This window comes from Mercenaria mercenaria, chromosome 17 (assembly GCF_021730395.1).
Source record: "Mercenaria mercenaria strain notata chromosome 17, MADL_Memer_1, whole genome shotgun sequence".
Taxonomy (NCBI): domain Eukaryota; kingdom Metazoa; phylum Mollusca; class Bivalvia; order Venerida; family Veneridae; genus Mercenaria; species Mercenaria mercenaria.
Genome location: NC_069377.1, coordinates 12104950 through 12119671, shown reverse-complemented (window position 1 = coordinate 12119671; position 14722 = coordinate 12104950). Strand labels below are relative to the sequence as shown.

The 14722-nt window shown below is 33.5% G+C and overlaps 1 protein-coding gene across 3 annotated transcripts in view; it reads right to left on the bottom strand.

Annotated features, from left to right (window-relative positions):
- Positions 1–2182, bottom strand: part of LOC123536592 (transmembrane protein 41B-like) — a 31759-nt gene extending 29577 nt beyond the window's left edge. Inside the window, exon 1 of one of the 3 annotated variants that reach the window (XM_045319915.2) lies at positions 2101–2182. In XM_045319915.2, the coding sequence (XP_045175850.2) occupies positions 2101–2170 (70 nt within the window). In that variant the 5' untranslated portion in view covers positions 2171–2182. Of the gene's footprint in view, positions 1–1998 lie in introns of all 3 variants that reach the window. The other 2 variants (XM_053529040.1, XM_053529039.1) reach the window with 2 other exon arrangements.
- Between the last annotated feature and the right edge of the window lie 12540 nt (positions 2183–14722).

The window sequence follows — 14722 nt, the reverse complement described above, 5'->3', positions numbered from 1 at the left end:
GCAATTTGTCTATGTAAATCATAATGCTGCCACAGCGATTATCAATTTTAAAATTTGTTTGTCATATATCGAACGTAAAATCCGATCAGCTTACGATGTACTGCAAACGAGAAGTCTTTGTTTTTGTTTCTTATCCGCCAAATATACAGACGAAATATATATATTTTTTCACAGCGTAAAATATCTTGTTTCACGGGTTATCCAACAGTTCTCGGCATTCGCGCATGTTCTGTCTTCTGTAAATTGTCATATGTAACATCATAATAAAGTGTTTTCATAGTTTTATGTCCTCGGATGTTTCACAAAAGAGAAAAATTGTCTGTTCTTATCCCTAATTAAGAGTGATCAGAATATGCATGTTGAAGCTTACAGTTATATATGTGATTTACCCAAGAACGAACCCACGACCCGAGAAACAAGTACAGTGTATTGCCAAAGTATTCATTTTAGCTCTAAACATATATAATTACCTGTCTTATTAAATGTTTTTCAGTGATTTATCGAAATGTTAGAGTGAAATATAGCTGGTATTTTCACAGTGAAAAATATTAAATACTGAAGATATTTTTCACTTGTAAGAAACTATAAAATGGGTAAAGTTAGTCAAAACAGAAATAAAAAGAAAATTTCTTTGTTTTTACATGTAGTATCTAAATATCTTTCACTCATGGACGCCATATCTTATATTTTCACCTGTGGGTAAACCACTCATGAAAATATTGTATTCGGTGTTCACTCGTGAAAGATACTTTAATCTCGCACAAACAAATAACCTGTATATGATCGGATTTAAGAAAATTTCATTTACTGACAAAAACCCCTAATTATAATCGCAATGTAAAACAATTCAATTAAAGCATCAATTAGCATGAACATAATCGCTGACGTCAAGATTCTCTAACGGTTTTCGACGTCATCGACGTCACTTTGGCATCTTTTGAATTTTCCGTTGGCAGCGAAAGGGTTAATTTGTTTTAATTGTTTCTTTTATTTTATTGTTCCTTTTAAGTTTACATTTCAAATTTATTTCGGCTTGCTCCAATGCCGACGACTTCCGCATTCATTCGTACTAGTTTATTTTATCATTCCAATAAGGCGACCAGTATGCGGCGAGTACACTTTTGGAGACACAGTAAACACAAATAAATGAAAGGACATGGCTTGCTGAAATGGTAAAATTAATCAAGATAATAACATGCATGATACTTACCAAAAGAGACAGAGTGAATTTCGGCGGCTTTATGCATAGAAATAAAATTCCGGTTCCCTAGTCTATGCACGGTACTTTGGCTAGAGAACCGGTTCCGGACGAATAAGTTGGCTGTCTAGGGAACCAATTCCGGTTCTCTAGCCACTGCCTTTTAATTTTTAATAACTTCTTCATTTATTTAAGGATTTTGAAAATTCAAAAAGTTTTGAAATGCTTACGATTTTCATATTTTCTTATGCAATTATCTTTATAAAATGGATTACCATTTTAAATGACATATGGTTTTAATAGCGGCATAGCGATGTCCAAAACTTTTAGAAAAACACTGTAAGTTAAGCGTTCATAATTAATCCATTTTACTTAGAAATGATAATTAAAAGTAATTTAATAAATTGCTTGTTTTATAACCTTTCCATTGATCAAAAAATTATTGATACAATTTGAGTTTTAAGGAAGTTTAAGGCGTTAGAAAAACATCACTGTTTACAAAAAAAACATGGACGCTCAGCGTCTGCCCACCCGATCTCTGTCTTATCAGTGCTGAAAATACAACAGATTTGAATACAAACACGATATCTCCTAAATCTACCCAGAAAGTTGTTCGATCCCAGAAAATAAATGTTAGTGTCCAACAAATTATGTCTAAATTACCGATACAATAGAGTTCGAACCAAAATTCATTTATCTAGTCACAGAAATGGTGGAATCCATGCGTCATCATGGGTAAGGATGATCATGATTCAGACATGAAGCATGCCGGTCAGACAACCACAGCATTCATAACTCACTGAGACTTTTATCTGCCGACATGAATCCATTTCTTTGTAAAAGATTGGTCTGCCTAAGTGGGGGTCTTGGTGTGACCTTAAATTGGACCATATATGTGCTACCTGAGCCGGGTAAAACTCGTTTTTTCACTTCATCGTGATGTGTCAATTTTTTTCTGCCCGAGGACTCCATTTTGAAACGGTGTTTGGGTAAGTAAATAGAAGTGAAAATATTACCGAAACAGGTATTTAGCCACTAAATTCTTGGCTAAGGTCTGTGTAAACCCCTCTTGAAACGGTTAGAAGACTCTAATCTTGCTATTTACAGTATCATAGTTATGTTAGCCTATGAATAACAAACGGATTGGCACTACATAAAAATATGATATCCAGTATAGGAAAATAAAGCGCGAAATTCTTTTCTTTAAAAAAAAAAAAGAAAAGATGTAAGAATTTCCAGCGGAATTTTAATATAGGTACGTGACACAGAATGTAATTTAGACGGTTCTTACCCGCAAAAAGAACGTAATATTGGACTTAAAATAATTCATGCAGTTTGCAGCCTTGCACATGTCTCGCCCTAGTTATCCTGCAAACTCAAGTTTTAACGTTTTATATCACCAAAGTTATTTTTAGTTTCTTCCACTCTAAATTTTTATCGCTATATTCTTTCTCTTTTTGATTTTGACGCGCAAAACGTCAAACAAGAAAGTGTCTAGCCGTCCGGTAACCAGACGCCTAGCCTGCTAGAAAATCTTTAGGGGATTTTCTAGCCGTCTGTCAATATACGAGTTATATGACCCAGGGAAGTGCCTACGCCTTTAGTATATTGAACAATGAATGGGTCCTATCGCTAAGGTGACTATGTCTTAGACTAGCTGACAAACGAAATAGAATGTCCTTTGTTAAAACGTATAGCTGGTGAGACCAAATATCTCATAAATAGAATTTTCCTCTGGCTACCTTTCCTAAATGATTCGTGTACCAGTGATTCGTAAATGATTTAAATTATGAGCGAGACAATTTCAGGGATCAGGCAAATCACTAAATGTTTCGAACTAACAATCTTCGATTAATAATAATTAATTCAAACTCCTATAGGTTGGAGACTCCATACTTGACTGGTCTTTTTGTTGAAGTTCCTGTCAGACAATGTCTTTGAATCAACAACATACGAGTCCTATCGCATAGATGCTCGGCCTCTGTCCTCTAAATTGAAGTTAAAACTCTATATGATTGCCCTGACTCCTGGATGCTCAGCGCCTGTATGTTATCACATGTAACATTCAACTAACATATAGGTATATCCCCTATGCCTTGGCTGTACTTCGCCAATAACGCTGAACCGTCTATAAGCTGGAACTCTCCTACTATCTCAGTAGATTACCAAACTCTGGGTCTCTGTCTCTGCTTCCCGATGCTCAGCCTATATATGCTATCGTCTATAGCATTCAACTATCCTTAAGGTAAAACTCCTGTGCGCTGGCCCTATAGCTCGAAACCTTGTTGAAATTCTGCAACTCTTCTTTAGTCTACGAACTTCAAACTTTTTCTTTTTAATAATTTATCCGCCCTGACATTGTAGTTGCAATAACTTCCTTATCAAGGTACTGGGATAAATTCTTAGTTGAATCCACGATGTGTCTTCTTCGATCGCTAGATTCCGAATGATCTCTCTGTCATCCATCTACCTATTATACCCTAGCAGATGTGAGCTTTGGTTGGTGCTATTTATAGAACGTGTTCTGATTGGTCCAAATCTATACATAGTATTTACAACGAGTTCTTGCTCTACCAAATATCTGGTTCCCTTTAACTGTTGTATATGACATAGTGTGTGATGCTGGGATCCAGCTATCAACATAATGAACCCAAATTAGCCACAAGTGACCCAAATCCTATTATAAACAGCAGTTCAACAATAATTATAGCAATGGTAGCATGGAAAGGGAGTCAAAAACTATCTGTGCTTAACGTGTAACGTTATCAATATATCAAACAAACAAATTATTCTGACACCGTCCGGTAATTAATCGTCTCGAATAAATCACTGCATTATTCAGCCGATAAAATGAAAGTTTGCCGTAATCAATAATGGCGAGATCGGGTTAAATGAATAAGTGTTTTAAATGACATTTAATTTCAATAGCGGCAGTGTGATGTTCAAAACTTTTAGAAAAACAGTAGTTAAATTTTCATAATTAATCCATTTCGAAATGACAGTCAACATTAAATAATGAATTGCTTGTTTTATAAGCTTTCTGTTCATCAAAGATTTATGTTCTAAGTATTAAAGTTCAGGCCTTTTTGGAAAGGAATTTAAAAGAAGTAATTATTTTTAAGGTATTCGACCCCTAAAAGTCATGTTTAAAAATGGCATTTGCTTGGTATATTCTTAAAGTTGACCGTGTTTTGTACTTTGTTGCAATTTTTAACAACTTTTACCGTGCATTTTTTAAATATAAATTTTGTAAAATTTATAGGGAATCGATCGCGAAGCGACGAAAATCGGGATCGATCCCTCTACGGTACTATCATGCGAGGTATTCGAAACAACATATACTATGCTAATAGTACTTCCTGAAGCTCAAGTAGAAACAAATTTCAAAGTGATGGCTACTGTCCAAAACGTTTGCAGAGATTTATTATACCATTTCTTGTGAAGAAAAGAAACATCAAACTATTAGCAAACAATAATAAAACACAAAATAAAACTGTCAATATCATTGTTTCTAGGGGGCCGCAAGTAAACGGATTTAATGAGACAGAATTCTAACTCCCAACAGTGAAAAATTAGGTCGAGTCCTCTGTGACTGTGACTAAATTTTGCTCACTTCATTCATAAGTAACCTTGGGGCAGAAGTAAAATCTACCTACATTTCTTCCACAATATGTAATCTAAAGAGTAAAGGCAAAATAGAGAACTTTTACCGCATGTAACTCAGTATTTTTAAAGATGTCTAACTCTGCCCTATTCTGTTTCAGAGGTAAAATTACTTTAAATAGCAGGAAATCAAACGAAAAATTCCTACTTTTGTACAATAAATCAATAATAAGTCTTGAAAAAGGTAAAAACACTTATTAGAAAAAAGGAAAATAAGGGGGAAAAAAAAGGTTCCAGTGGGGCTTGAACCTATCCCCCACCCGCCACTTCCCTTGAAAAATTTCAGTCAAAGTAGGTTTATGATAGGAATTGAATACTCTTCAAAATACTCTATTACGGGTCTAATATCTTAAATGTATTCGTATGCGTTCATCCAAAACCCGTTAACTGTTGTCAATTTTTAGATTCTACAATTAACAAAATGGCGCTATTATCAAATTCAACGGAAGAGGTTCTCCGATTTGGCCCTGTTCTTTAAACCGATCAAATATTAGCCGTGTATTCTGGTATTTTCCCTGATTTTCTCAGAATGGCTCTGTTGTGCCTTGTATACTTTACCTATTTCATATGATATGCGCAAATGGTCTAATAACGTAAAGATGAATAATAAGGCGATATTCTGAACAAGTAAGCCAACACGCCATTAATTTTGTTATTTTACCAATATCGAAAAATTACTAAAACATGTTCTTGATATTTACCATACGCTTAGAATACTATGTTGTTGATAATATTATAAAAGGTCAACAAAATCAAACAATAGTCTTATTAAAACTTGCTCATTTAACTTTTTGAAATGTCACACAAATACGCTACAATATGTATATAGACTAATTAATAAACTAGCGCAAAAGTACACGAGGGAAGAAAATGTAAGGAAAAACAAATAACGCCGTCGTTATGCCCTATAGAAAAAAAACAATTGTAAGATATTAAACCATTTTCTAGAAAAAAAATAAAATAAATCTACACTTTTTTATTGTGTTAATGTGCGATCAGTCGTTCTCTAAAACTCAATTTTCATGCGTATCTTGTAACTGTTAAAATTAGATGCGGATTTAAATTTCCATATTTTTGAAATTTAGATATGTTATGTGCAATATTTAGATCTAATTGTACGTTTATTTTTAAAAAAGACTTGTATTTTTTGGTGATTTTTAAACTATTTTCTAAAGAGTAAATGACATGCAGGTTAGCTATTTTTTTCTGTACATTTGAACGAGCACCCATTCGAAAGATCATATTAAAAGAGCCGTTAAGTCAACGATATTTGCCGGTTAGCTAACGCAGAGATTCGAACAAAAATTGTTGCATTGTCCGATATTGGATACATTGTATGCAATACGAATCACTTAAAATGGTAGGCTACAAATGCAAATCGTTGTTTGGAACCGCAAATCAGGTATATTATAGGATCAATATTAGTACGCATTTACTGATCCTACCTGTTATGTACTAATATTACAACACATATGTCAATAATTGCGACAATTTTTACCAGCAAAAATGTAGTATATTCCCTATAAAATTCTGAGTGATTCTTCATTTCATTTTCAAACCGCTAAAAATGTTTTTATTTTCTTTCTAATAGACTGCAAAGACATCTAGAGCAGTGGAGGGAAGGTAGATCATACACAGACGTGTGAACCCTAATTGTATTTATTGTGAACAAAATAATCATACTGTGTCTAAGCCCGTTGTCATTTTCAAATCAATTGTGATAGCACAAGGGAAGTATACAAAGTCTTGTAGATACCGGCACCGATGCAAGAGTTGTCATTCTATGCGAACACAAATAAAAATCTCAAATTTTCAATAACTGATATATAAGATCAAAGCTTTTTGTAAAATATTTGTTGGTTATTTGAAGGATTATATCTTTGAAAAACAGAGGATCTGTCATTATCGGATGGTTAGCAACAAAAACAAAAAGAAATATTTTGGCCCGTATTACGCGCAGAAAAAGAAAAAATTGTTTGTCGTATTGTATTGTTTATTTATATATATATATATATTGACGTATTAGCTATTATCAATTTGTTGTTCTGACGAAGAATGTGTATTCTATGACATTCTTTGAACTCACTGTAATATACTGCGACTTCACCAACATGTTTTAATCTAGTAATGGACATTTGAGATTATAAGATAAATAGATGTTTCCGTTCTTTATAATATAGCTATTGTGACTACCATTGTGTCTTCGTCCGTAAAAAGCTTTTGTTCAACTAAATGTTTGTCAAAAAAATGAAAAATTGACTGTCGGATTCCTGTCAAACTTGGTCCAGTTATATAGTGCCAATTAAGATATGAATTCGATTTAAGTCCGTTTTGTGGTATATTGCAGTAATAATAAGAAGAAACATTATGCTAATTAATACAGATTTTATCGCTACATAGATTATCAACTATACCTCTGTTGGTCGTCATCGTATAATGCAAGGTCAAGAAATTGCGTTGCATTTAAACTGCTGAAACAACAAACACGCATTTCATTGCATGCGTCATATACCATATTTGTTTCCATGGACGGTTCTTGACTATATGATCAGCTTGCAGTTAACCAGTTTAATATTCTTCGATTTTATATTTAACAAGTGGTTTGCTGGATGGAACTTGTGGTTAGCACCGCGCTGCCCGTCTCGAACCGCCCCCACACCGCCTCCCTCGTCTGTTACTACGTTACAAGTATGAGATGATTTTAATAAAAACTTGGTATTTGTATAGAGGCAATGTGGAGAATGCACACGTTCTTATCTACTTTGTTGCAATGTCACTAAATGTTATAGCTAAGTAGCTCAAGCTTAGGAAAAGAAGCGGACCCCTCGATAGCTTATAAAATGCATAACGAAATTTTCACGAAATTAGGTACATACCTATATAAATTTTGTCAAAAATTCGGCTTGTATTGCACAAGTAAATATGGACAGGCAGAAACAAATTTTGTATTGTACCTTTTGTATTGTATGTTGCCGGACTACTTTCATTTAAAATGCATGATCTGTCACAGTTCTATGAATAGCGCACATAAAAACGTCATTCAGTTCTATTTTAACATCGATAAACATTGAAAATTTCGTTCGATAACAAACCAACAAACAAAGAGGTGGCGGGATATAATAACAAGCTCATTATAACAGAAGCTAGATCTGGGATTTTGTATTCGGCTCTCGTGGATTTTGTAAGGTCGGATCACTCTCGGTGCTTGCGTGCCTCGTGAGATCCGATCTGGCAAAATCCACTCCAGCCGAATACAGCATCACAGATCGAGCTACTATTATAATAACCCTATTGTATTTTAAGAAGCTCTAAATTATCTTTCTATTTAGAAATGTAATCAGTTTGCTAATTACCGAAGAATCTAATTCCTTTTTCAGGAACGGTGTCAAAGATTGAAAATGGCATAGACGTAAGACATAAATTTATTTCAAATTTAGAATAAAAATCATGACAGGCCTTTCATACACTTTTAGTTTAATGAGAAAAAGGTCAAATATATATACTGTGTTGTTTCATTCTCGTGCATCGCCATAACTTCGTAAACAAAAATGTATATAGATGTATTTAACGAACGAACAAATAGTGTCGGAACTTCACTACTCTTTTCTCGGTATGTTGTTTCAGTTCCGGTATATGTCACATTATTTTTATAATTCCTTTATGTTATTTAAGCCCGCCTGGTAGACTCGGAACACAGAACTTGTAAGTAATTCCATGTGGTAATGAAATATTATACTTTGTTACCAAATTGCTTTTCTTAGGTTAACCCTATAATACCAAAATGCTTACTTTCGGCAAAACGTTACTTTTGAAAACAAAGATCTAGTTTTTTTACACGTTTTATATTGTATCCTTAAACTATGTTGACAATAAAGTCGACTTAAACATCATTGGTGGGTAAAAAGTGGTATTTAACGTTTCTATTGCTTGTTTGTTTTTATAAGTAAACAGGCTTTCACATAGACACTTTCAACGGAATGGTAAAACAAGAGCTGATAGTAAAGCATAAACGCTCCAACTCTCCTCCCTGGTGACCTCTTGGGGGTAAATATAAATATAATGTTTTCGGCCGATATTATGAAAGAAAACAAGAAGAAAAAAACAGCAGACAAATGCAGTGGAGTTTTGTTATCTTGCTTTATGTGCAATAAGCAATTGACAAAGCTTTGACTCGTTCGCTATCGGTTAGGTACCATGCTAGCATGAGTTCTCGTTTATTCCTTGAAGCACCAACAACAGAAATGAGCTCTAAAGCCTCTTACAACTATAACCATACTAGGAATGTATTTTTACTTTTAATCTTCAAGATAACCCCCTGAATATACTTTTACCGCACCCAATCACCTTCAGCTGTTTGCTTTTATATCGGCCAACAAATAAAGCCAAAATAGAAATTTAAAACGAGTTTTAGGGCCTAACCTGGTTAAAATTTACAATGGAAATCAATCGAAATCGTTTTGGGCGATAAATTCAAAAGAAATTAAGATATTAATTAAAGTTCCTTTTACCATCCCTCACAATTCCTTAGAATAATAACATTACATAATATAAAATGTAATTACTAATCAAGGAAAAATTAAGTTATAGTAATTAATACATGTTCTTAGTTTTCTTGTAGTAGGACTACTTTCTTGTAGAACAACATTTCATAAATTTGAATAGTATTTGACCGTGAAGTTATATGTTTATCGTTACTTAAATATTCATCATCACAATCATAATAATTGAGCCGTGCCATGAGAAAACCAACATAGTGGGTTTGCGACCAGCATGGATCCAGACCAGCCTGCGCATCCGCGCGCAGTCTGGTCAGGATCCAGGCTGTTCGCTAATGGTTTCTCTAATTGTTATAGGCTTTGAAAGCGAACAGCATGGATCCTGACCAGACTGCGCGGATGCGCAGGCTGGTCTGGATCCATGCTGGCCGCAAACCTACTATGTTGGTTTTCTCATGACGCGGCTCATATGTTATCATTTGGAGCCAGTTTTACAGGTTGTCGTGTGATTTATTTCATTTTTCAAATATTTTACCTTTACCCCACCCACTTTTTTCTTTTTAATTATAACATAGCACTGGTAGTATTTGTCAACACAAAATTGGGAAAATGTAAATGACACAGAATAGAGACAGCATTAGATAAATCGTTGAGAAATGAGATAAATACTTTCAAACACATCATCACGCACGTTTTGATATAATTAAACCCCTTTGGAGAGACACTCACAAGACAACTTATATTGTATTCCGGCCTTTATCATTTTTACATTCAAATTTAAGGACTTTGAGGTTAATTTGCCAAAAGTGGGTGGGACATTAAACTAAAATTACTCCAGACCGCAAGGGCCACAGGTGGCGGAACCGACGGAACCGCAAATGGTGGAAGTAAATCAAGGAGGGTTAATTTAGTATACAACTTCAAGCTGTAGGAAGCCACTGATGGGTTCACTGGTTCAAATAAGTTTGTTAACTTAATTAGCTCAAGAGTTCTGAATTATTAATAAGGCCATAATGTGGGGCAGTTGAACTGAAGGGTCATGAAAATTCTCACGTACTTGGGTTGAATATATTAATGATGATATAATAAATAAAAACAGTTTAAATACATGCACATTTCAATAGCATCAAATATATATGCAGATCCTTTGAAAACACAGAACGCAACCAAGATAAATAATAGAGGACTCGGTTTGCTTGAGTCTGTATACGAGAGGTAATTGTAATAAAGTGTTAAACCAATAAAATCAAGGATAAATATCTAAGGGAATGCCACAGTCCGAAAACGCAGCCTCCCCAAATCGCAACTCATGCAATCATTTTACGGTAAAGTATATGCTCCATGAAATAAAACTTGCATTATTGACAAAAAGCCAAAACAATTTTCATACAAACATTTCAAAATTTGAATAAAGTTCATGAGTTACAATGTTTTTCTGTTAGTCACCAAAATGCGTTCAGAGACGTGACGTTAAGAATGTCATGAAAGCATTTTGAAGTTGTTAAAAATGTAAAGTCATGTATATTAATATCAGTTACGTGACCGATGTATGTCAATAAGCTAGAACAATATATTCAAATATTTGGAGACTGTTCGAAATGTACTTTAACCGTGTATTTTTCCTTTTGAATTTCGGTTGCCATAACAAATAAATTTTGCTTTTATATAACTAAATAAAAATATATCAGTTTCTGCAGTAACACTAACAAAACAAAAATAAAATAAAATAAAAAAAAAAAAAAAAAAAACCCACCTGATTTTTCAGTATTTCAATATTTATTGCAGTAAAATATGTAATGTCTTTAAAACAAGTTTGTTCATGGAATATTTCATATTGTTTTCCACCCGACCGTCTGTTAGTCTATTCGCCTTGTTTTGATAGAATATCTACTCTCTTGAATGTGTGCCATTTTAAATTATGTCGCACCGTAGTTTTAGCTAGAAATAGTACGATCATTGACCCCAAGAAAAAGATTTGTGCCACAAATTACGTTACTTGTATATGGTATGTTTTAATACATGAAATTAGTCACTGTTGGCCAAGTAATTTATTTTTTATTTTGGTGACTAGTCTGTAAGACTGAACTTTGTGGTCATTTACAAGCTTCTAATTAAAGAAATTTGAAATACAAGACTTTGAAGTTTCTTAATCCGGGTTGCCACGAGGATCACTAGAAGTGATATTATATCTAACCAATATACTCTCGTTTCTACTTCAAATGTGCGAGACTATAACCCACAGAATCCTTTGTCACTAAACAGCGTGCGAAAATTCAATTTGAGATCTGAAGTGAGTATTTAATTATCAGATATTCCATTTGACACTGTTATAAGTATCCTTATCATTACATTCCATAGTAAATTGTTTTTTTTTTCAGTGGTATCAATTTGAAAAAAAACAACAACAAAAAACTAGTAGACATGAAACATAAGGCAAATGCTTACTTATAACTTTATTTTAATAGTCATTCATTTTCACTTTTTATAAAACTTTTTTTTTCAAATCGGATTACTTCTTTTTTTTTCTTAAATACCATTACATTTTTTCCCGAAAATTTATATCCCCATTATAGCGAAATGTATCGGCTTGAGAACGTCATACACTACTGTCTTTCCCCCCACCCCCACCCCCCACCCCCACCGCAGATCTGTAATAAATAAGCTTGACAGTTATTATTGAGTTGATGCAATGTTTCTTCCTGATAAGCCATATGTTTCATAATACCGTTCTTCAGAATATCACATCTCAACGTTTGAGGTAATCTATCAAAAGATTTTCCATGCAATATAATGAAATAATAATCAATACATATCTCAAGTTAGACTGATTTTATTCTACTATATATTTCTATTTACCTTGTTTTCATTTTATTTTACAAAAAAGCTACACAATGCAAAACAGTGCAAATATCAACCAGGAGACCCCTATTCATTAATATAAAAGTCAGAAACGGCAAACATTCAAGTACATTTAGAACAAATCTATTCTTACGAAATTTTGCAGAGATGTCTCCAGCAACAGAATGAATATTCGTGCAAAGTTTCATTAATTTCTGTGCTAGTTTAACAAAGAAAGAGCAAAAAAAAAAAAACAACAAAAAACAAAGAGTTTTCAAACTTTAATGTTATTGAATACGTGACCAAAGATCGCAAACGTCCTTCGTTCCTAACATGATTTGGTGCGGTGAACAAAGGTCTATTTTTAGTAGATCCGAGGAGATAGCTACTCATGAAAATTCGCCAGGTATCGGCGAGAGTATAGCTAACTATCTACACTTCAAACATCGACATTGCCAATCCTGAACGTTTTCAGGAAGAAGACTATGACGAAATAACACTTGAGATGGACAATTGGTCAAGCATTAACGAACGTATTTGACAGCAGTACTTATCCTTGAGATAGAGTTCAGATAATACAACATTGAAAAAGGTGCAGTGAGTCTGCAGTTAAGAATGAACATGTGTTGTTTTTGAGGGCATGACTTTAGGAATGATCGATCAATTCATGACACATTGCATGTACCACCAATAATTGTCATAACAACGTTAAACATGTTATAACATGAACTGCTACTAATTTGGTACTGAACTCTCTTAAACATTGACGTTTTGGCATAATGGTTCTGATAAAAAAACATTTGCTTCACTTAGACAAAATCGAATTTATTCCCGTTAGAATAATAAAATACATTACTTTAAAATATATGGCCGGTTCCATGAGAACACCATTGTTAGTGCGTGATATCATTGTTGCATGATAAATAGTTTGAAAACTGGAAATTCATTGCTTTTTATTTGTTCATGCAAAAATCTAGAAACTCCTCAGTTCTCTAAGACAAATAAAATTCTGCCGTAATTTACAAATAAATATTATTTGTGTTGGCTTTGCAACCCATGCAGCATGAGAATATATAGGTGTATAGGTAAAAGACCCGTGATGAAACCAAAAGTACATGGTTAAGTTAATTTTTAGTAAAACCATTTTAATCTGTTTCTAAATATTTAAATGTATTATGTTAAGTTGGTAATACGCATAATTCTGAAATAGTGAAGACAATTTCTTCAAATTTTCAGATTTGAAAGGTAAAAGAAAGTTCTTCATGAATATTTTTATCTAAGTTTTGATTTTTTTTGTCAGTAATACAGGTTTTGTCATGACACGGCCCATATTATTATAATTATCATCATCATCATTTTTAGTTTTATAAGTGTATTATACTTTATGAAAGACCTCTGCGTGCTTTGTTTTAAAAGAAACTTTAATGATTATCACAAGAGCAGTTTTTAAGAATTGTGTGGCAACCTTGAAAAGTATCCCCGTTCTTGGACTAAATGTTTTTATATTTCTTGATTCCGTTTCCATTTAATTTATTTATTTATTTGGGTTTTACGGCGCACCAACACAGTATAGGTTATATGGCGCCAAACAGGACTACAAATTTTGGTTCAACATCTCATTTACATCGAAATAAAAACATGAGGTATGGAATCAAAATTTGCATACCTGCTGGAATCACAGAGTTACTGCAAAACGAAGTGTTAAGACCCTATTAGTCGCCTCTTACGATCATGCAAGGGTAAGGCAGTGGTTCCAACTCTTTTCATACACAGATCGTCCCAGAACCACATGGGGCTCATTTCCATTTAAAGTTATGTTTTGAAAGCATAGAATAAAACCTTGTATTGTCTATAAGGGGTAATAAATATGAAGCACATCTCAGACCAAACTAGCACCGGCGAATATATGTTTTACAAAACATAACTCGTTTCCATTTAAAGTTATGTTTTGTAAAACATATATTCGCCGGTGCTAGTTTGGTTTGAGATATGCTTCATATTTATTACCCCTTATAGACAATACAAGGTTTCATTCTATGCTTTCAAAGGATCTTCTAATAGATAATTTACAATACATGGTAAAATATTGTCCAAAAATTCCTTCAAATCTCCACCTAACAAAGTAAAGCCTAACATCACATCTTCAATAAATCGTAAAGCTTGAACTGAAAAGTTGTATTATAAAATTATCACTTTGACAAATATAGAGATAACATAACATTAAATTTACTTCAACAATCACAGTTTTTGTAAGTTTCTGAAATTGATACGTGTCAAAAGACTCGACCTGATAAAATCGATGTTCTAGGCCTTCCATTTTTTCTTCAGCATTGCTTTTTGAAGACATGTCGTTTGTCATTTACTGTATACAATGAAGTTTTGTCATTGCAATCTGATAGCTTTGATGAAAAAGCATATTCTAGAAATATCTTGCAACATTAATCTAGGTCTGTTGAAAGAAATCTTTTCTATGTATGATGAGTAATGACTTTAGAAATTGAATGGCTATTGTTCCAAGGTCTAACAT